We start from the raw sequence: 23,672 nt of genomic DNA, 5'->3' as shown, positions 1-23,672 counted from the left end.
GGATAAGGATCTGAGCACGGAAGTATGAAAACAGAAAAAAATATAGATGGCGGAGCTAAAGTAGTTGGACGAGAACGTTATCTGAACCCTGAATTGAACCCCCAATTGAAGCTTACCGGCAACTTTCCACGAAGTCCTTGGAAAGTTATGTGACCCACTGGAGCCGATTTACTGAAGCAACAGTGTTCTTTCATGGAAGGCGTAGATCGAACAAAAGCTAAGATTGGCACTAACCGAGCAGTGCAACCTGGATGCATCCACCTATGACAATTCCGATGAGGAGAACGTTTGGAGGCCCCAAACGGCGGCGATTCGTCTACCGGTGGATACTGCTAACAAGCTGGCAGATATCGCCAAGATAAAAGTCGGATGGTCGATATGCATCCTGAGTATCACTCCTCGAGTTGTCACTGATGGGTAAAGTGAACTGGAAAGTAAGCAACGAATATTCCAAAGTCTACGCGTAATGCTCCATACTAATTCACAGGACGATTATCTACGAGTTTTGAGGGTGGAAGTGAGATGTCCAAATGTGGTTAATACACGGCCGCTAATAAGTTTACAGTTGTGTATTGTTTATATGATGAAGCTCCTATGCTATCTTAAGGCTATGGAAAGTTTCCCGAACAGCTACTGATTGAAGCTTTCACGACATGTTCCATATAAAGCAAAGGAAGTTGTTCTTAAGGCGAAACTGGAAGCATTTCCTCACTTTTTGTTTTTTGATTTTTCATTGAATAACGAAGCAATATTTTCAAAATCGGTTTTCGTGCACATGTAGAGTATGGATCAAGGTATCTTCTGATTTTTTTTGTAGTGGAAAATGTTTTTCGTTTTTGCAGAAACCATTTTTGAACAAAATTTCACAAAAAAATGGTTTTTGCAAAAATGGAAAACATTTTCCACCTCAAAAAAAATCAGAAGATACCTTGATCCATACTCTACTTGTGCACGAAAACCAATTTTGAAAATATTGCTTCGTTTTTTAATAAAAAATCAAAAACCGAGAAAATGAGAAAATGCTTCCAGTTTCGCCTTAAACTATCAATCTAGTAAATTGCGCCCTCCTCAAATCTAAACTTTCCGTACACGCAATCTCATTTGGGAAGGCTCTAGAACACTCACAGATCAGAGTTCTGCCCATCATTTTCCTGCGACAGCAGCAACGGCAGTCGCTTCTCGCCAATATTTCATCATTACGTCCACTTCCCGTGATTACTTGCCGCCGACCGCCCTTATCCGTCCTAATCTTTGCAATACCCATAGCTGGGGGGACCTTGATTGTCGAAAATTGCCGCCCTGGTGCGTCGCCATCATGCATCGGGTGCGCGTGCGCCCTGCAACAATTGAGCAATCTAAGGCGAACAATGAAACTGCACAAAAACGACGCGCGACGACCGCCTTCTGTCCACTTGGCGCAATATCACTTAGGAAACTCGAGCTGAGCGCCGCGCCGGTTGTCGTTGCCGGGAGATTTCATCGTTGCTAGCGGAAAATAAGCAGTTTAGCGACACACACGACGACGACTATCAGGTACACATGTCGTGATATGGCTGCATTAATTTCGCCGATTTTTCCTCCCCGTCTAGAACTTCGAATCGGATCTCGGTCGGGCGGACGGGTTGCTGCAAACAAACAGTAGCAATACCGGGGGGTAATGTGGCTACAATTACGCGCTAGTTGCATTGGCGACGACTGCGATCAAGTCTACCAAGTCGCGTCTCCAAGTCGAAGGGTATTGTTGGGGCTGCTTGGGGGCGGTCGGTGTGGCGACAAAACCGCGCAACAACAATAAGTATAATGGTAATAAGGTTGTCATTTTTCTTTTTCGTCATACATGTGTGTGACGGTGGCAGGTTGAGTTGAGCGAGCATGAACGCTACAGCAGCGACGGGCGGTGGTGGCGACGGCGGCAACGGCAGTTTCCATCGTCTTCGCTTATGATACGTACGTTGACAACTGCCAGAGCTCGTGGACAAAATAGTGACAACCAGCGTGCAGCAGCAATCGGTAGTTCTTATGCAATGTCGTCTGTTGTCGTCCCTCGGTCGGCACTGTGTGTGGTATGAACTTCAGTAGGGCAGGCAGGCAAGCAGGCAGCACAAGCCAACCAGGTCTCATATGAGTTTCGCGACCTCCATCGCTACGGTGGACTCGTGTCTAATGCTTCTCCTGTCGAGTAGTAAATTATATTGTTTAGAAGGGGCACTACACAGCTTCTTTCGTTGGAGACGAAGACGACGATGATGACAGACGGATTGGTGCTGCACAAGGACTTGTACGTTACAGCGCAGGGCATGACCAATCTGTCACATATCAACCCACGGGAAGCAGAACTTCGTGCATCTTCAGCATCGCGTTCAATTCGGCTTGTCATTTTAATTTAATTATAAAAAGCGACACGCGATCCCTTATAGCAGCACCAGCAGTCCCATTCATTGCGCTTCGGCGTGAATTGAGCCTTTCAAATTTTTAAGGTGCCGTTTATTGTTTTGTGCACCCCGATCAAATCCGGGTCGTGCCGAAGGCTATGGGAAATGTTACCGGAGCGCGCGCGCGATCAATACTAGCTCGAGCGGCGAACTCAATGGAAGATTCAATCGAGAAAAATCGAACTCCAAGATCGGATCGATAACGTCCCGCAAGAAGCGCGTAGTTTCATGCCTTTGGATCGGGACGACTGCACCAGCTGCCGAATGAAGATCACCACCATTTACGATCGTGTCTAGCTACGCCACGGAAACGGAACGACCTTCAGGTTGGCATTCTTTAGTCAAATGGTGCAGCGCTGGCGCTCATCCGGGTCGAACTTGATATTTGTGGATCCGCAATTGTTCCCCGGCCGGCGCGGCGTCGACCGAGACCCCCAATGCGAACTTCCCGACGCGCGTTCTCTTGCGCACCAGATTCAATCGGGTAAAGGTCGACTCGCTGTCTGCACTTTTGAGCGCATCGCGTTTTCGTGGCCGTGCACGCCGTCCGTCGCCGCCATCCGTCATTTCCTTTTGCGACTTGTTATGATTTATAGGAACATTGTCCGTTCGTTTCGTAGGATCTTGTTCTAGCGTTTTAAGGCCTGTCACTTGGCGTCCCAATTGGTTCTATAAATTTGATATTTAATTCACAATGGTTGACTCCGTCATCATCTCCGCCGTTGGCGATTGTGTTGGACTTGTTTTGGGATGTCACACCATCGTGCACACCGCCGCGGAACAAGACAAATGTTAATTAGAACGCTGATTTATGGAAGCTCACGCTGGGCATGGGTTGTACTCTGGTGGTTGGGTGCTGCTTCCAAACGATCGATCTTGCCCCCTTTCCAAACAGCAGCAGCCAGCGATGGTGACAAAAACGCTTTCTGACACCGAAAGTGCAGTCAGCAGGAGCAGCAGCAACATGTAGTATGCACGTTGCACCACAACAAGTCAAACGCCGCGATTTATATGTTAATTAGCGATTTAAATGAACTCATCATTTCGATTGTGTCGTGTTCATTGTCGGGGCTCGTTGCTCAATGTGGGACTCGCGTTTTGTAGGTCTCACACGTGTGTGTGGGATGTCGACTGGTAGACACTGGTTGTTGGTAGAATGTCGCGTCGTCGGCAAGAACGAGGGGTTACGATGATTCATCCCCATACGGTGCGGCACACCAGGGTCCCCCAAAAGGATCCCAGGGTAGAGGAAGCCCTTCACCAATTGGCGGGCGCTCCCTCTCGACGACAACGATGACGATGTTTTGCCACAAATGGAGCAAAGGTGTTCGCAGCGGAGTCGCGGTTCCCATCATTATAATAAATAATGAGATGGAAAGTGTTGCGCTTGTTGTCTGGATCAGGATGGGGTTTGAAAATGGATTTGGGATTGGTATTATGGGTCTATTTTGAAGATTCGCAAGATTGCATTGGGTGAGGCAGGATGACATGTCTCTAACTCTAACTGTTTTAAAGATTGAATGCTGTTTGTTTTGATTGGAGAAACTTACATATATCAGCAATATATTAACGATGCAGTTTGAAAATTGTGTTCAGTATTTCATCAAAAATCTACAAGGTGTGGAAGTAAGTTTCAGAGTCATAAAAAAAACACTAAAATTTGTTTAGGAACGCTAAATCGAAACCATCAAAAGTGAAACGATCTCACCGTTTACTGGAAATAATGCGCTTAGAAGTAATGACTTCGATCTATGGCTACTGCCCTGGTTACAGATTGATGGTTTTCATGGATTCAATCCACTTTACGTCACATCACTCTACTTAGTAAATACATCTTTTTACGCCCGTCCAAATTACCAGTTGACACTAGTATAAGGGCATAAGAGCTCATATAGCCCCAGCGGTTAACGCGTGTGTATTTAGCGATGGGTTCGATTCCAGGTTGGTCCAGAAACTTTTTGTAATGGATTTTTTTTGAGTTCCTTAGGATGTTCGGACTATTGATCTACACCGGTATCTGAATATACTTCACGTTTTTTAACTAGTATTACTTGTTGGAACCCATGGGGGATTAAAAGATATCATGCATAGGATATGTTTGAGATAATCCAGATTATCTAAATAGTAAGTAATAGTAAAGTAATCCAGTGATGCAGAAATTTTAATCTACAGCTTTAACTTTGAATGGTGTTTTATGACTTCTAACTTGATAGATTGGGTAAAAAGCTTTCCCAGTCTTTGAATCAAGAACGATATTTATTTACATTCCCGACGTTTCGGCCTGGGGATTTGAACTTTTTCAAGGGACGATAGACGATAGACACTACAAATCTCCAGGCCGAAACGTCGCAAATATAGATAAAAATCGTCTTAAATGTAGACTGAATACGTACTTTTATACGGTGAAAATATATCGCATAAGATGCAGCTGAAGTGCCTTATGCGCACAAAAGTGGAAGCAATATACGTTGATTGGGACGACGATAATAACGCTCTATGACTTCAAGCGTTCGATTTACGGCATGCACTACTGCGATGTAATGTGGCATTTGTAATCTTGTACGACTTTTTGATTAAGTTAATTTGTATTCTTATACGACTTTTTCAGATACATCGTAATAAGTTCATAACATAATAATAACATAAGATGACATGACGTAATAACATAAGATGTGATGGAAATTGTCCCTTCGTCGCGATAGTACCTTAAAATAGTACTTTATACGATGTAAAACCTATATTATTATGCGACTTCTGGTTATCTGGGCTTTCAAGTGATTCTCAGAAGAATTTCGTGGGGGTTTAGGCGGTGATTCACGACGTGTGGTAGCGTTTCTGGGGGTTTCAGAGGGATTTGGGGAGTGGCATTACAGGCTTTCATGTGAGCTTCAGAAGCCATGGAGATTTCTAAGGCGTTTCAGCGTATGAGCCCATATTGCGTATTAGAGGTTTCAGGGCTTCCCGTGGGTTTTAAAGGGATTTTAATAGCTTTCAGTCAGCCTCTGCGAAGGGAGAATGGCTTCAAAGGGCTTTCAGAGGTGTTTTAAGGCGTTTCAGAAGAACTTGGATACATTTCCGAGAATTATGGGTGCATCACTGGTTTTCAGCTGAGCATTAAGGGTTTTCAGGTGGCGTTCAAAAGTGTTTTAATCCGTTTCAGAGCGCTTCAAGTAATTGTAGTGAATTTTAGAGGGATTCGAGGAGATTTCAGATGCATTTTCAGGCGTATCGATACACTTTAAGTGGTTTCAAAGAGTTTAGGGACGGTCTAGGAGACAGCACAGGCTTTCAGGTGAGCTTCAGAGGAGTTTCAGAGTTCTTTCAAGGCGTTTTGGATTATTTGAATATACCAAATGTATTTTGAAATGGTTCATTAGATTTCAAGGGGTCCTTATAGATAGTTGATACTGTAACGCGACTGGTTATAGCGAAAACAACTACTGTAACGGCTGTAGATGTCAAAAGCATTACTTCAGAACAGTTTGGAGGACCAAGAATAAATGATTTATTTAAACATAATCTATTGTCCTTTAGGAAGGATCAGTGATGGAGTAGCGTTGCTCAATGCTCAACGGAAATGGCTACTAAGACATGTGTGTAATTGTAATTTTGAACTCCAGAGTAGGTAGGTTTAGCGACCAATTGGTCTATCTCGGAAGGTTATGCATTTTCATGTATTTTTTGCGAAAATCGCTATTTTTAATTTAATTTGCAGGACTGAGCTCTAAAATAGTCCAACAGTCATATTGGAATTAATCTACAGTGAATCCAAAGCCAATTCAAAACCAATCCTAACCACACCCAAATCTCTCAAACGCCATAATGTCACCTTTCGCTGTACAACCTTCCTGAACACACACAACACAGACGGACCACGATTAATCGAAATCAACTGCGATTCTTGCTCTGATCCCTCCCACATGCCATCAACCGTACCAGCCGTGCCAGCCATCAGCGATTACAAATTTGTCAGAATGATTTATAAATTCACCAAACTGCATCCATTTCATCCCTCATCGCGCATTTCTCGCGTTCGTTGTTCTTCAACGCGTTGAGCTTGGGGGGACAGAGGGTCTGGAGCGCAGCCAGCCAAAGTGACTCTGCACCATTTATTGTGCGGGAAGTGCAGTTGTTAATGTACCGCGTGTGCGCGCGGCGGCGCGTATAGTTTGCTGCTGCTGCTGCTGCTGCCAACCGGGGAGTGATCGTAAAAGATCGTAATTTATTATAATTTTTGCACTCGTTATAGGGTCAAGTGGGGTAAAATGCCATTTTTCAAACATTCATCATTTTCAATGATAATAAGCCTTATTTGTTAGGCTTTCAAAGTGGTAACAGCAACTAGACAATATTTGCTCGATACTTCAGCAAAACTATTCACTAAACTATTGCATTTTCATCGATTTTTAGCGATTTTAAAAACTGACTCGTAAAACGGAAGTGGTGCAAAACGACCATCTGCCATGGGGTAAGATGCCACTTCATGAAAACATTCAAAAATTACGTCCATCAGTTTTCGGGCTTTTCCGACTTTTTCCCCCCTCTGTCCCGCTCTTTTCGTATACTCGATAAATGGAGTGTTACCCCCCTCCCCACAAAACGATGATCGTAATATTTGAATGACCCCGAACATGGAAAGCGTAGACATCTACAACCATGCGTTTCCATATGTGCCTCAATCTCGTTGGAAACACTTGGCTGGTGATAAAATCACCAGAAAACCTTAATTGCAAGCACGAAAAACCGGAAGTTGCCAATTTTCATTGGGAAATCAACAGATTTTTCGTGGGTTTGGTGGCCTAGCTTCTAGAAGAATGTTCGATGCAAACATATCTTGACACCATTCACCTATAGTAATGATCAAGTCCCATTCAGGAATGAGTTTATGAGTTGGGCCATTTTACCCCATCTTGGCATTTTGGGCTTAGTTCCCCTACTTCCTTCGGCGCAGCAGAGTGACGGACGAAGACCACCGTCGCCGCGCCGATTTGATGACTTCTACGCGCGCTCCGAGTTTTCACCGGAGACGTTCCTTTTGGCTGACGACGACGAGACAAGCTCGATCGATCGAGCCGCGAGCTGCGTGTGTTTCGGTTGTGGTGGGTAGGATCAGCATCTGTGAACAGCACACGAGATGATTGTGAAATATTTGCAACGGATCTTGGTCGGGTGCCTTATAGTACACAGATCTAATTCATGGGTGCCACCGACCGACATCCATTGCCGCTAGTGGGAGATCCATATGAGTTTTGTCAAATTTCGAAATCGTCGTCGGCAGCCAGCGATCTGATCTAGCTATAATTAAGTCCGCACGTCACCGTTTTGATGCATTTTTTCTCCCGCGCTTCTCGATGCTTCGTGGGACTAAGGGCAGCCGGGGGCAGGGGGACTATTTCCGATCCAGTGATCTCGATATATTAGCAGACGCGCGGTCTTCGCCAGTTCGGAGCGTGACTTGGGACAAAAGGGCTGCTCGCGAGGAGCAACAATAGCAGCGTGCCGTCTTTCGACCGATAGCTCTTCTAGCTGTAGCGTAATTACAGATTTGTGTAATTTAGCTTCTGTCTGGCGGACAGAGTGACTGGCAAAGAAGCGACGATGAAGAAGCGCGCCAAGTATTGAAACACGCTTGAGTGATTGATTGATTCGGTATTTAGTGCGCGCTCTGTTCGTCTCTATTCAGCAGCAGCAAAGGCTTTTGTACTCACCGTTCGTCCGTAGGCCTCTTCGGGATGGAACGGATTTCTTCAGAATGTGGTGGCGTTCCACGCTGGGTCGTCGTCATCTACGAAAGCGAAATTGAGCGATATGGTGTACTTGTTGCTGCGCGGGATGAGGGCTGCTTCATCAATAGCCGATCGGGTGAGTGCAAATGAGCAGCACCATGATCGGCAATTAATTATGAAAGCTGCTGCTCGTATTTTTCTTCATGGAGCTTTTGAACGGTTGGCAGACGTGCAGGGCACGCGGAACGCAGCAGCTCAAGTGGTGATAAATTAGAGACACTTTATAAACTGTAAGATTTCGCTCCTTTTGCCGTGTTTGATCGGCACTTCTGGGAGCTTGGAGCACATGGGGCGCTTCTTCAGCGAGTAAACGAATGATGGCTTCTGGCGTGGGTAATTAATAGCTTGCACTACTCAAGTAGGTTGATTAGGTAAGGTACTTGAAACGGTACAGTTCAAGCAGCGGGAGTCCCTGCTGGGGATGCTTGGGCGTCTGACAAATGACTCAATTGCGCAAATCAGGATGGGTTCAGAACCATAGCTGGGAGCCATTTCGCTAATCCGGAGAACTAATTTTGCATTTCTTCTTCTCTTTTCTTTTGCAGTCATTCTTCGGGCGGTCATACAATAATCTTTCGTCGATATCCGAGTGCAAGAACAACGGGGAATGCATCATCAACAAGAAGAACCGAACGGCTTGCAAGGCTTGCCGGTTACGCAAGTGCCTTATGGTGGGGATGTCCAAAAGTGGCTCCCGCTATGGCCGTCGTTCCAATTGGTTCAAGATTCACTGCCTATTGCAAGAGCAGCAGCAAGCCGCTCAACAGCAGGCGGCCAATCATAAGGCGGGAGCTCCTCCAGTCCATGGGATGTTCGGACCACCCGGGGCCTATCCACATGCAATGTACTCAAGACCGCCCTGCACCAAGGAAGAACTAATGCTCCTCGGCCTGGAAGAATACAGCAAACACCCATCGGCATCGCCATCGGTTAGCTCCCCTGATAGCCACAACTCGGACAGCTCCAACGAAATCAACGACCGGCGGAACGCTTTGCTCCGGCAGGGAAAACTCCACGATGCACCAACGATCAACAAGGAGTTATTCCTTCCGCTTCCCTTCGGAGGTCTACCGTTGATGCCGCCACCGGGCTTCCTACCTCCGTCACACCTCATGTTCCCTGGATTCCACCCAGCACTATATCCACACCACCAAGGTCTGTTGAAACCCGCTGATACCCCAATTATCAGCAGTTCACCACTTGCCAACAACAACAGCCGCTACACACCAAATCATAACACTAGCAGCGCTAACACCAACACTACACCCACAGAAACCAAGTCTCCGGATTCTTTCTCCAAACGTTTCTACCTAGACGCCGTCCTGGAATCCCAGCGGTGTCCCAGCAACGAAACGGCTGGCAGCGCCAAAGAAGAACCCGAACCGGAAGAAGTGGTCCCAGCTACCATGACTCCTCCTCGATCACCTGCCGTCGTGGCAGGCCCTCAGCAGGACAATCCCATCGATCTGAGCATGAAAACCGGCAGCAGTTGTTCTTCGGAAGATCACCGGACTTCCGTTTCCGGCGCCGATAGCGACGATGAACAACTGGTCGTCGTTACCAACGATCGCAACTCGCCACTCACCAAATACACCAACAACAACTCTCTTCCTAACAATCACCATCACAATCACATCAGCAACAACCACCACCATAATCACAACCACCATCACCACCAGCGGCATCAAAGTTCCTCGTCGGCCGGCCATGGGAGTGCAAGCGACTCCGATATCGAAGACCGGGAAACCGAATACGAACGAGAAGTCAAACGGATGAAGCTTCAAGGAACCACTCCGCTGGATTTGACCACCAAGGTTTGATTCCCCGGCGCGTGGACGTTCCACACAACATCACCCACCAAAATCGCAGATCTCGCCCAAGACGAGATGCGCGCACCGCTGTACAGACTCCTCCAAGGTGGGGTTAAACCCGAATCGTTGAAATCCGTTGTACATAATAGCAACTAGGCATAGCATTAGATTAGTAAGGAGCTGTTGATCTGACGAAAGGGAGATAGATACAGAGAGAGAGAGAGTGCCTCATGACAACCGAAGTAGGGCCAGTTTGTGACAACAATCGAATAACATGTGCCAGTAGCGTTTTACCCTTTTTATTGTGTTATAAAAGATTTTTATTTTGTAAAAATGAAACAACTATTCTGTGACATTCCGGCTGCGCATGACAGCGCACGGTTAGGATCTAGGAGTTTTGATTTGTAAGGACAATGTGGTCAGTAAGAAACCGAATCGGTTCCAATTTCCGACGGTGGGGTCGGATGGATTCGAAGTAAACCAAATTTATCGATTGTACGGTAACAGTTAGGGACAAAGGACATGGTGGTGCATGGAAGTCGTGTAAAACTTTAAAAAGACATCTACGAGGTTGAAATTAGAAAATTTATTCGATGAGTTTGCCCACCGATATTTTCTGTTATGTATGTTAAAAACAAACGCCGTTGTATTTTTCAACATAAGACACACTCAATCAATATTTTATTGTATCATTTTATGCCAAATACAAACTACAACAGATCATTTAATAGTTACTACATGAACTCAAATATTTATTCAGCTTCCTCCTTAGTAACATGAATCACTCCTCGAGAAAGACTCCAATCGTTTCCTTCTACTCTTGCCATGACGTCAGCCTTGAAGACCTACCAGGTCTACATTTCTCAAGACTTGTTTAAACACTCAACAAAATGCTCTGAATCATTCCCTGCCACACACTGACTGTCACTCCAGTGCATCCATTTTCCAAACTCATGCATTCCGTCCGAGTGCAGTCATTTATGTCATCTCAATGGGCACTCTGTCCATCTGAGTATTCTTGCAACCCCAGAGCGCGACAAGATAGTCGTTCGGCTACTGGAATTCTCCTCCGCGCGCCAATCTCCATCCAATCCAAGCCAAACCATCAGAAACGAATCATCGCTCTTCCCATTTCCCAAACGACCCCGAACGCTACAACAAATTGTGCCGTCACCTAGAGGTGTGAATCCGATGCAAAACGTCTGAGAAACGCATAAAAATCTTGATATATATTGCGAGCGTAAATCCAGAAATCGCCCGAGGGCATCCATTTCAATAAATCTGCACGGGGAAGCAAGAGTTCGCGCTCAACTCAACGACCGAGAGCCAAGAGCGTCTTTCCGACTTAATACCTCTCATCGTAAACCTACACATTTTCCCGCGCTGCGGCTGCGGCTGCTGCTGCAGCCACCACAGTAGTGTAGCACTCTGATTCCGTCCTCAGATCCAGTTCATCTCATAAGACACCGCACAACAACACCACCCCTCCCTTCTTCACCCACCCAAAACTTTTCGGTGAGAAAAGTTTCTCTCAGGCTTCGACTCGAACGGATCACAAATCATTCCTACCCCCAGCAAGCCGCCGCGCCACCACCGCGTGAAACCCCAACCCGCCACCCATTCCTTAATAGACCAATTTCTCATCATGTGATGATGATAAAATTAAGCTTGTAAACTTTGGGAGCAAAACACTCACGAACATACTCACAGAAAAAAAACCTCCTCTGCTAGAGCAGTCACCAGTGGACCAGCTCAACCTGGCGCTTGGTACGCTAACTAACTACTGCAAACACCCAAACGACACACGCACATACACAAACACAAGCAAAGACAGACAAGAGAAGAAAAAAAGTTGTTAAATTAAGGTTAGTTAGTCCAATGTGTAGTTTAATTTCGTTTTTAAGTGGAACCCATAAAACACGCAGTGGAATAGACAAACATGGGCACAACGCGCACACAAACTCGACAATCTTACACAGAGCAGCGAAAGATACCGATAGAGAGAGAGAACCGTCCTTGCAGCTCGGTCCCGCAATAAATAGTCTAGAAGATGATAAAACAAACAGCTGAGTTGAGGAAAGTGGTTCAGCATCCACCGCGAACCCTCATAACTAGGACGCACCCAAAGCCGGTGTGAAAATTCGCCTCGTAGACCGAAAGTGATCAGTTTTTTTTTTTTTGGGTAGGTACCAACCCATTTGCGAACTTGTATGTTTTGTGACATAGTGGATAGATTATTTAAACAGTAAACGGCATATCACGAGAACACACAATATTATATTTAAGAACCAACGACGATGGTCTTTGGATTTTTAGGCAAAGCGCAATGGTTTTAGCTAGCGGTAGGTAAATCAAATTGTTGACTAATGTAAAAAAGTGTTTAGCGAGTAAGATGTGGAAAAGTTTTTGAAAATGTATTTACCATATATGCGGAAAGTGAAACTCTTTTGAAAGACGAGAATAAATATCCTGTTGAAGGACCTTATTTAATTCGAAATGGCGATTCTCTGTTTAACTGATAAAACGTACCGAAAATCCATACTTCCCGATCAAGGAAAACAAATCTTTGGTATTCTTATTCACTTTACTTGTGAGTCCTGAGGTTCCACAGAGTCTTCACCTTAGCCCAGATCAGATTTGCTTCTCTTTAAGGGTCATCCATAAACCACGTGGTCATTTTGGGGGTGGGGGGTGTTGAGGGGTTGTTACGGGCAAAGACCACGTCCCATACAATTTTTTTTTTTGTATGAACGAAAGACCACGCGGGGGGGGGGAGAAGTTCGGAATCTCCCAAAAAATGATCACGTGGTTTATGGACAGCCCCTAAACAGGGTTCGTCACCACGAGTCCTTGAATCTGCCTTTGTTACAATGTCCTTGTTCGCAAATTACACCTACGTAAGTTCCGTGATTTCATATGAAATTGATCACTTTTCACAGCAACCAAATTACACTAGTTTACAGCATTTTTGAACTCGGTAAGCTGATGATCGTTTTTGGTTCAGAGTCATGCCCTGAGTTCGAAAACGAGAAGGAAAAAAATACAGCAGAGCGGAATTTTTTTAGACTTTCCTTTCCAAAACCTGCATTCAGATGATCGAATAGTATTATATTCAGCTTTTAATTTATGGAAAAAGCTTTAAAATTGGTCGTTGACAGAAGTTCACGACTTTCATTTTATTTTGTAAACTAATGTTATCAAATTTGATGCTTAAAAATAAGTAAGGTGTTTGAAGTTTGACCTTTATTATCGATCGTTCGGCTTTAACAGACGCTGTGGATACTGATGTTTCTGAAGTAGCTGGCTCGATGATCGTAGATCGCTATAGGCAAAATGAAAAGTTCGTACGAACTTTATCCGGATGGACGGTATATCTGCCAACGAATAATTGTCCTAAGTCAAAACTAATAAATAATAAGAAATTGTTTTAACCCTCTTTACGTTGGGAACAGCTCGCTGACGTAGTGCACGGCTTTGGTCCAAAATGACCAATGACCAATCAATGGCGGTAATCTACAAAAAGTGTACCGAGTGTCTTCTCGAGCAGTTACGGTTTATTTTCAACCTATCTTTTGGCAACGTAAGTTTCCAGAGGTTTGGAAAAAGCTTTAGTGTTTTAAAAACGATCGAATGGAGACATCTCCAATTATCTCGGGATTACTTCATTGAGTCCTAGGGATGGTCATAAAAGACTTTCTGTTTGTTTCTTAGCCACGAATAATTATATCCTGGTTGAATTTACTGCCGTGTGTTTCACTAGTACTGAGTAAGGATCAATAATCGAATTTTGCTGAAGCAAATAAGGAAAATCGGTGCTTCTTATAGTCCTCTAATGTGACTTAAATGCTGCTTTGTTGAACGTAAAATTCGGGTACAAATTGGATCTTGCTGTCCGCGGGAATTTTAATTCACATCTGAAGTTGCCCGAAGAAGCAATCTAGGTCCATTACTGTTCTCCATCGTCTGTTTACCTTCGCGAACCCATCAGTTCTGACATGGTAAAATCAGAGCTTGTTACTCAAGGTTTTCCAAATTCAACGCCCCTATGCTGGCACGCACCTATACTTGAACCCCAATTTAAAGCTTCATCGAAACGCTACCAAAAGTTAAGAAAAACTAAAGGGAAATGAACGAACTACGCGGCTTTAACACGATGAACATAATGAGTAATTTTATTAAGAAGTACAAACTGGCGACGAGCGGTCTTGGACGATTGCGGAAGCTTGAAGGTGGCCATTGGCGTATCCGACGACGAATTACTGGACAGACCAGTGGGCAAAATGGCCGAAGTACGATGCAGAGGGTGTGGTGGCTGGATGGAAACTTCCGATTTGACGCTGCTGAGAGTTTCCGGGACGATCCTTTCCGGCCAACAGAAGGGCATCAAAGCCCAGCGACCCGGCCGAAGCCAATAATGCACCTGCCATTTTGCAAATTTGGACCTGGATCGTGGCGTGCATATGGCGACACGCGGAAACGAACCGACTCTCGTACTCCGGTCCTCGGGGAATAACGGATAGGACCTTACATTCGGCGAATGGCGACCGACGGGAGAATTCGCTACACGGATTCTCTAGCGACTGTACAAACCTCCGTTTAGCTACCTTCGAGAGGCGGGCCTTAACGGGCACACGGGTCAGAAGGTTCCCAACCTTGTTTCAAACGGACGAGAGAGCGGTTCACACCAACGGGACCACAACTCGGCGCTGGCGATCGCCGAAGTAGCACAACAATTCCAGCCGTACGAAAAAAGCGCTAGGCGCATCACGTCCAACACGAAATCACATTAACTACTATGTATTAAGTTTAATTCATATTCAAAAACATTTACCTTTTCTCGTATGTAACACAAAACAATCAAAATTTGGTAGACCTCAGTCCACTATTCACATAGAAACAAAAAAAACCAGATTAATCCACCTAGTGGTGATAGTGCCTTTCTCGTCGAATATGTTCTCAAGATTTTGTTGTCGCCATAAGCTTCCTGAATCCTGAGAATACTCTAGAACTAAATAAATCTCATTTTCCGTGTCAATAATTGAGCTCAATCCATCAACGCAAATCATAGTTACAGCATCTCAAACTTGGCCATTTTGTATGAAAATCGGCGTTTGTCCGATCAATATTGCACCACAGTGTACACATAATCAACGACCTTCCGTAAAAATTTCATGAAAATTGGTAGAGAAACTCAAAAGATATAAATCGGCAAACATCGCACATGGAAAATACGAAAAATTTTCACTAACACTCACCCCTATCCACACCAGTAGCTTTCAAACCAATTGATAAAAATTGATGAAACTTTGCAAGATTGTGTCTCTATTAGTATCGAACCTGATAACAAAAATTCATAATTATCATCACAGAACTTTGAACTGTAGCGTAAAAGTACCATCTACTATGCGAATGAAAATTGGTCATGATTGTACAAAATGCTTAAAACCACGTCTGATTGTTTTTCATCCACAGTTAAAAGCAATGCATCGATTTTTATGAAATTTGGCACAACAATTTCACCAATTTCACCGATTTATTACAGAGCTGCAGCCGTACTTCTGTGTCCCGATTATAGCAGATACAGGCTTTACTGCCGGTTATCTCAGATGTGGTCAGAGACAATTTTCTTGCTGCCCGTTTATCTGGTTATCGAACATTCTTGTTGATTTGATGTATCGCATGCCTGGTTTGGTTCACTTTTTTGATTGGCCTCTTCCGGTGCGAAACCTGGAACCGGTTCCGGAATACAACCGGTTCAGATATGGTCTGGAACAATTTTCCTGCTTACCGTTCATCTAGTTATCGAAAAAGCCGCTCTTTGATGTGTCGCATGCTTGGGTTTGGTTCCCTTTTTTGATTGGTCACTTCCGGCGGGACACCTGGATCCGGTTCCGGATTACAACTGGTTCAGATATGGTCTGAAACTATTTTTCTGCTCACCGTTTATCTGGTTATCGAAAAAGCTGCTCTTTGATGTGTCGCATGCATGGGTTTGGTTCACTTTTTTTAATTGGCCACTTCCGGCAGGGCACCTGGAACCGGTACCGGAACACTACCGGTTCAAATAAGATCTGAAACTATTATCCTGCCTATCATTTAACTGGTTATCGAAAAAGCTGCTATTTGACGTGTCGCATGCATGGGTTATGTTCACTTTCTTATTTGGCCACTTCCGGCGGGACACCCGGAACCGGTTCCGGAACACTACCGGTTCAGATATAGTCTGAGACTATTTTCCTACTTCCCATTCATCAGATAATCGAAAATTCCGTGGTTTGATGGGTCGCATGCATGGGTTGGTTGCATTTGCATATCTGGCCCCTTCTTGGGGTACCGGTCCGGAAAACCTAAATGGCCATAACTTCGGAATGGCTGGACCGATCTGAACCATTTTCAATAGGAAACAATGGGACAATATACCACGTCGAATGAACCATCGGTCGTTGAAATCGGTTCATATTTACTATCTAAAAATGAGGTGACCTTTTTGTACACATACACACACACACATACATACACACACACACACACATACATACACACAGACATCATCTCATCTCGTCGAGCTGAGTCGATTGGTATATAGCACTTGACCCCTCCGGGGGCTCTATCAAAAAGTCGTTTTTGGAGCGAACATATAGCCTTTCGGTACACCTTGGTGTACGAGAAAGGCAAAAACATACAAAATCGTTTATTACTACCCAAAAAAATAAACTCACTAAACTGTTTACCTCAACTACAACAAAATCATATAAAACACATTAAAACTGAATGGAATTATACCTTATCTCCTGAACCTGCGCACTTCTCTTTTCAAATCTTATACCGCATTTAGTTCACCACTGGACTGCGCACTGAGTCTTCATAAGTGCGTCATATATCAAAAATAGCGTGGTGGAACCCCCATTTTTCCCTGGATTATTCAAAACATTTTTTTTTATTAAATAACCACATTTTGTTTTTGAAACAAACCCAAAATATTGATAAAAAAAATCTCCAGGAATTCCTCCAGAAATATTCATTGGGTGTTCTTCAAGTGTTTTTGAAGGAATTTCTCAAAAGGTTCTTCTGGAAGTCATTCAAAGGTTTCTCCAGAAGTTCCTCCATGTATTCCTCATGCAGTGGTTGCTTAGGATTTCATCAGACCTTCCTTCAGGGATTCTTCCAGAATATTTTGGGTAAGATGGAAGAAATCACTTCTAGTGACAAATCATATAGGACAGAGGTTTTCAGACTTTTCGTCTCGCGGTGCACTTTTTGGAAATAAATGGCTACGCGGTGCACTTGATCAAAGGTTTTAGAAGTTTGGTTAAAATGGTAGTGTGCTTCCCGATGTGAGTTTATTTTCTGTACACCGATATGATTTTGACATTGGCCAGAAGTTCTTATATTTTTTTTTTGGAAAAGGCTTTTTGTGAATTCTTAACGAAGTCAGAACCCGATTTCTGGTGAAGTTCGTGCCTGGTTATGGGTAGTACGCAGATTGCAAGAAATTTCTTGGGCTATCTCAATGCGTGTAAAATTCAGTCAAGGAATCGCTGATGAAATGAGCAAGCGTCGCTTTATTCCGGATCGTGGTATGGAGCTAAAACAAAACTTCAAATCAAATGGGGCTTGCTGTGTTAAATTTATTGACCATTCCGGTCACGGAAAAATAATGAATGCACTGAACGCAAATTACTTGAGAGGTTTCGTTTGAAGTGTATACCTCGCAATAGTTACGTATTTACGGTAGATTTCTGGCGAGAATCTCGAGTAGGCTCTGTGTATGATTTATGGTTTCTGGATAAATTTATTTCTTTGGAAATTTCTAATAAAAATTGTTGGCAATGCTTTTGAATAAACTCATCGCAGATCCTACTCAAAACATATTTGAGGAAATTTCTCAGAAAAATCATAAACAAACTTCCAATAAAGTGATGTGAAATTACTTGAAGGATCCGTTTCTTAAATCTCGGAAATACTTACCAGATTTCTTTTGAGATTCTAAGTGTAGTTCTCATAGATACATTGCTAGGCCCATGACAATTCTTTAGAAATTCATTATGGAATTCACAATACCTTTGTATTTAAACTTAGAATTGTTTGTGGCACAGGCATTTGCACTAATTTACATGAAAGTTTCCGAAATTTAATAGCACAGAAACATCTCTATCAGTCACTTACATTTTAGTCGATTTATTTAATTTGTATCTTTTGTCAAACTGTACAATCACTACTAAATAAAATTGTCGAGGTGCACTTGGCAAGGCTTTGCGGTGCACCAAGTGCACCGCGGTGCATGATCTGAAAACCCCTGATATAGGATATGAACAATCTAAGAGAGCGGATGGTCCAGCAGTAGCATGATGCTGACACCCTCGAACCGTTCGAACGAGATCTCGCATCATAGAGATAATCATAGCATCTGATGCACGCTTTATCGCGGGATCTAACGTTATCAGGTCATACTACAAGTCGCGATAAACGTTATTCATAAACGATTCGAGCCATTTCTGCACAACTGAACCGTATTCATGGTTAGCTATCTTACATTCATTTGGCATAAGGCATATCTTGAAGCTCATTATAATAATCACTTTGTGGCCGAACATGCCATGCGAATTTTTTTTTTTCGCGGACCGTGGTTTGTTTATGATTCTTGACGACAAAATTATTCCGTTGTTGCTATGAAATGCATTCCTTGGCATTTTTCAAAAAAAATAAAAAGTATCGAGAAATTCTTCTTTGAATATTTGCAGAGGGTTCTCCAGCTCTTCTTGGTATTCTCTCAAAGATTCCTTCAACAGTTCATTGTTTTTTTACGAGATCAAAAAGTGATTCCGCAGTACCTTTATCCGCAATTTCTGTAGACATTTTTGAAATGATATCTACTGAAATTCATCTTTGGATATCTTCAGGAATCATTTAGGGATCTCTTCAGAAATTTTCTAGAAGTTTCTACAGGCATTCATCCTAAAAATCATATAGAGCAAACTTCAAAAACATTGTTTAGGCTTTTTGTCCAAGAATCTCTGCAGAAACTTTCAAAGAACTGTTTCTGGGAATCGCCACAAGTATAGTTTTTAATGCCCAGTCAACACAAAGTCGTATATGGGTCATTCCATATGAAGTGACCGAGAAAATGTGAAAATTTGCAACCGACCATCACGGATTTGAACCAAATTTGGTTGAAACATTTGTTTAAATGGGAAAAGAAAAAATCCAAATTTTGGTGCCGATCGGATCACCCCTCGGCCCGTTTGAGCACCCCTCGTTTTGGCCGATATGAAAATTATCCTCTCTTTCTTTTATTTTTATCATTGAAACGATTGCACCTACACATTTTCGACCTTCGGCTTTTTTAAAGGAAATCGTTCAGGAAATCCAGAAAAAATATTATTTTTTTGGTACAGTGTTGCCAGATATCATATTTTTCAATTTTAAAACTAAAAATCGATTTTTCTCAAAATACGTATATTTTGATTTTAAAAATTTTGATTCCATCGTGTTTATCAGACGTTTTTCTATTGAAAAAGCTTAACTCCCCAAAGTAATTTGCGTCGTTTCTGAGATATAGCGTTTTTAAGAAAAAATATTCATTTTTTTCATATAAAGTATCATATAAAACCAGGTGCAGTTTATAAATTCCGTAAAAAAAACATTGTTCGATGCCATATAATCACGTTTTGTGCTGATTTGAACAATATCGAGTATAAAAAGAATTAAAAAAATGTTACAGTGTTGCCAGTTCATCAATTATGAGTCTATCGTAATGGACTAGCATAACCTGTTGAACTAAAAAAATGTATCTGAGATTGAGATCATCAATTTTAAACAAATTTCATATATTTTAACATTATCTGAACAGAAGTGCTGCCAAATATGTAATATTTATTGTATAAATCTTAATTTTACTAGAACATTAGTATAAAATCTAATTAACAAGCCAAAAGTATTTTTTTATTTGGGTTTAGTACATTTGGCAACATCGACGTAAAATATATTCAGGAAAACATTTGATGAGTGTATTTATAAGCAACAGTGCTGAAAATGTAATTTCGATATAACTACATTCAATGACCCACAGCTAATTTCAGAAGCTGAACCTGATAATATGGAATATGATAAAATATAAAGTATGATATCCTTTGGAATTAGATAATATTAGATACTACGCATCGTCGCGCAACTGGTAGCTCAGACTTCAGTATTTTTAGTTTATATTCGAAGGTCCAACTCCTTATAAAAATCCCTGTAAAAATATCTTTTGATTGATTTTTACGGCAGTGTTGCCAAGTATGCTAGTATTTAGCGGAAACGCAAACAATAGGTGCGGGTATTGCGTTTACTCTTAGGGGCTGTCCATAAACCACGTGGTCATTTTTTTAGGAATTTTCAACCCCCCCCCGCGTGGTCATTAGTCCATACAAAATTTTTTATTTGTCCATACAAAATGGTCATCGGCCGAACCCCCCCCCCCCCCCCCCCCACCTCATGACCACGTGGTTTATGGACAGCCCCTTACTGGATTGCCGAATAATAGATCATGTCTTTTATTGACCCAGGCAGAGAAATGAAGAACAGTGTTGGGTATTGTGTTGTCTATTGATGTGATTGCATATGGTATGAGTTTTTGTTTGTTCTCCGTGGCGAAGAATGAACAAAAATTTCTGAGTGAAATGGATTTGTGGCGTTTGCTCCCTAGAGCCTACTTTTCTTAGGCTTTTTTTTGCATGGAAAAGAGATCGGTTGTACGCGAATGTTAATTCCGATAAATCAAATCGATTGTTCGATCAATTATAGATGACTCCCAGATCGACAATGTATAGTATCATATTAACGATCGGTATATTCGCCTCACTCCATTCATATTCACTCCTTTTTGCTGAATCGCATCGAGAAAGATGCAGCAAACGGATTGTCGTGATCAAGCACGTAACCCCATCACCAGTGGAAAGCCATGCGCAAGTTGCTTGACATGGATATTCGTTGCCGTTCGTCGCAGTTTTGATCGCAAGCGAATGAATGAATGGCGAATGGTGAAGAATGCTGGTGAGTGATCGAAGTGGCTGCTGTCGTCGCTGATAAGCAAACACACAAACTAAAGCGACAATCGTTCGCTGCGATTAACCATGGAGTAGCAATTATGAATTGTGTTGCCATCTATGCTCATACTCATGCAGTGTTGCCAAATGTGCTCGTTATGTATAAAAACAGAAATCATTTGTTTTTATTTGGTGTTATCTATTTACGAAAGCTTTTGTGTAAATTAGATGTTTACAATAAAAATGACATGTGTGGCAACACTTCCATCTACAACATCGTTGAAATGAATAAAATGACAATTGAAATGCATTTCACAATAGATACATTTTATATTTTAACAATTTATCCTCATCTTTTCCAATAAACCAATTTTTTTATTGCTAACTATCAAACTAACAATAGCTGTCAATTATCGGGTCATTTTGTCAGATAGGACCATAAACAAGAAAACACAGACAAACAGACGTAACATTGGAAAAAAAATCCAACGACCACGGTTTTAACGATCTTTTTAAACCTTTATAGCTGTAGCTTTCACAACCAGAGGTGCGCACATCATTTTTCTAAGCGTTAGACGTTTCACCTAGTGTGAACTAGGCGATGGATTTTCGCGAAAATTTTTCTAGGTGTTACGTCTGTTTGTCTGTGAAGAAAAGGACAACAGCAGGGTCGTTAGAGAAGATGTGTATTGTTTTTATCCTGTTCACACATCTTGCAACACACATGGTGCGCATTTTCAGAATAACCTGTACATTGTCAAACACTTGAAGGTTAGGTTTCATGGTATAATAAAAAAGGTAAACTGGCAACACTGTCACAATTTTTTTAATCCTTTTTATACTCGATATTGTTCAAATCAGCACAAAACGTGATTATATGGCATCGAACAATGTTTTTTTACGGAATTTATAAACTGCACCTGATTTTATATGATACTTTATATGAAAAAAATGAATATTTTTTCTTAAAAACGCTATATCTCAGGAACGACGCAAATTACTTTGGAGAGTTAAGCTTTTTCGATAGAAAAACGTCTGATAAACACGATGGAATCAAAATTTTTAAAATCAAAATATACGTATTTTGAGAAAAATCGATTTTTAGTTTTAAAATTGAAAAATATGATATCTGGCAACACTGTACCAAAAAAATAATATTTTTTCTGGATTTCCTGAACGATTTCCTTTAAAAAAGCCGAAGGTTGAAAATGTGTAGGTGCAATCGTTTCAATGATAAAAATAAAAGAAAGAGAGGATAATTTTCATATCGGCCAAAACGAGGGGTGCTGCCACGGGCCGAGGGGTGATCCGATCGGCACCAAAATTTGGATTTTTTCTTTTTCCATCTAAACAAATGTTTCAGCCAAATTTGGTTCAAATCCGTGATGGTCGATTGCAAGCGGTCGGTCACTTGGCGTGGAATGACCCATATGATGTAGAATAGGAGTGGAGGCCATATGCGTACATGCTTCTATTTAACCGTGTGCAAAGTGTACGTATATCGCCTTCACTTTAGCATCCTATTCTACATCATATACGATCGTGTGTTGGCTGGGTGTATACTAGGCTGCGGCTTATTCTTCAAAAGTTGTTGAAACCTGGAATTCGTAAGCTCTTTTGGATTCAAATGTCACAAAAAGAGAAACCTCTTAGTTTAAGCCAAAAATATTGAGATTTAGAGGTCGCGCAATCGCTTCAAAGTCGAATTTTCGAGTAATAAAAAGGTGTTTTCACTTCAAGTGTCATAACCTTCTCAATTTTCAACCGATTTTCAATCTTTTTTTATGAATTTCTCACAAATTAAATTTCGAATAAACTCGTAGAACATCATTTTTTCCAAAGTTACGGTAAATATGAGTTTTTTAAGATTTAATTCAATTTTTTCTTCTTTCTACAAAAAATTTTAACTTTAGAGTCCTATAACTTTTTAACCGTTTGTCCAATTTTATTTTTTTTAGCTTGCTTTTGTAGATATTTTTGTTGAATAAACTGCACCTTCAAAAAAACGTTTCAAAATAGATAAATATCAAAACTGTTCAGAAACACATATTTTATTGGAAAAATCGGAATTTTGCAATATTTTATTAGTTTTCATGCTTAATTTAGGGCTCAAAGTGAAAAAATTATTCTCAATAATCATATGGAAGCCTTAAACTTCAGTTTTTGGAGTGTTCTGAATCAAAAAATATTTTCATGTTCAAAATGCGAGAAAAAAAAATTGAAAAAAAAAATACTCCAATGTATTTCATATCCCTTAATATGATGCTAAGTATCTGGTTTGGAGTAAAAAATTGCGAATAATCGTCAAAAACTCCAATTTTGCATGAAAAAAAATCAAGTTTTAAGGCATGTTTTGACAGTTTTTGGTGAAAAGTATCATAAAAATGACTACTTTGATGAACAGTTTGTTTAGGACAAATATAGGCAACAAAAAAATGACTACTTTGATGAACAGTTTGTTTAGGACAAATATAGGCAACAAAAATATCTACTAAGACAAGCTAAAAAATTTAAAATTGGTCAAACGGTTAAAAAGTTATAGGACTCCAGAGTTAAAAATTTTTGTAAAAAGAAGAAAAAAATGAATTAAATCTTCAAAAACTCATGTTTTGCGTG

The 23,672-nt window shown here is 41.7% G+C and overlaps 1 protein-coding gene across 1 annotated transcript in view; it reads left to right on the top strand.

Annotated features, from left to right (window-relative positions):
• LOC109415835 (knirps-related protein) overlaps window positions 1-12,526 on the top strand; it is a 141,961-nt gene extending 129,435 nt beyond the window's left edge. The window contains exon 3 of the mRNA XM_029859894.2: window positions 8,764-12,526. Within this exon, the coding sequence (XP_029715754.2) occupies window positions 8,764-10,038 (1,275 nt within the window). The 3' untranslated portion in view covers window positions 10,039-12,526. The remainder of the gene's footprint in view (window positions 1-8,763) is intronic.
• The last annotated feature ends 11,146 nt before the right edge of the window (window positions 12,527-23,672 follow it).

The sequence above is a fragment of the Aedes albopictus genome, chromosome 3 (genome assembly GCF_035046485.1).
Source record: "Aedes albopictus strain Foshan chromosome 3, AalbF5, whole genome shotgun sequence".
Classification (NCBI taxonomy): domain Eukaryota; kingdom Metazoa; phylum Arthropoda; class Insecta; order Diptera; family Culicidae; genus Aedes; species Aedes albopictus.
This window is presented reverse-complemented; position numbering and strand designations above follow the sequence as displayed.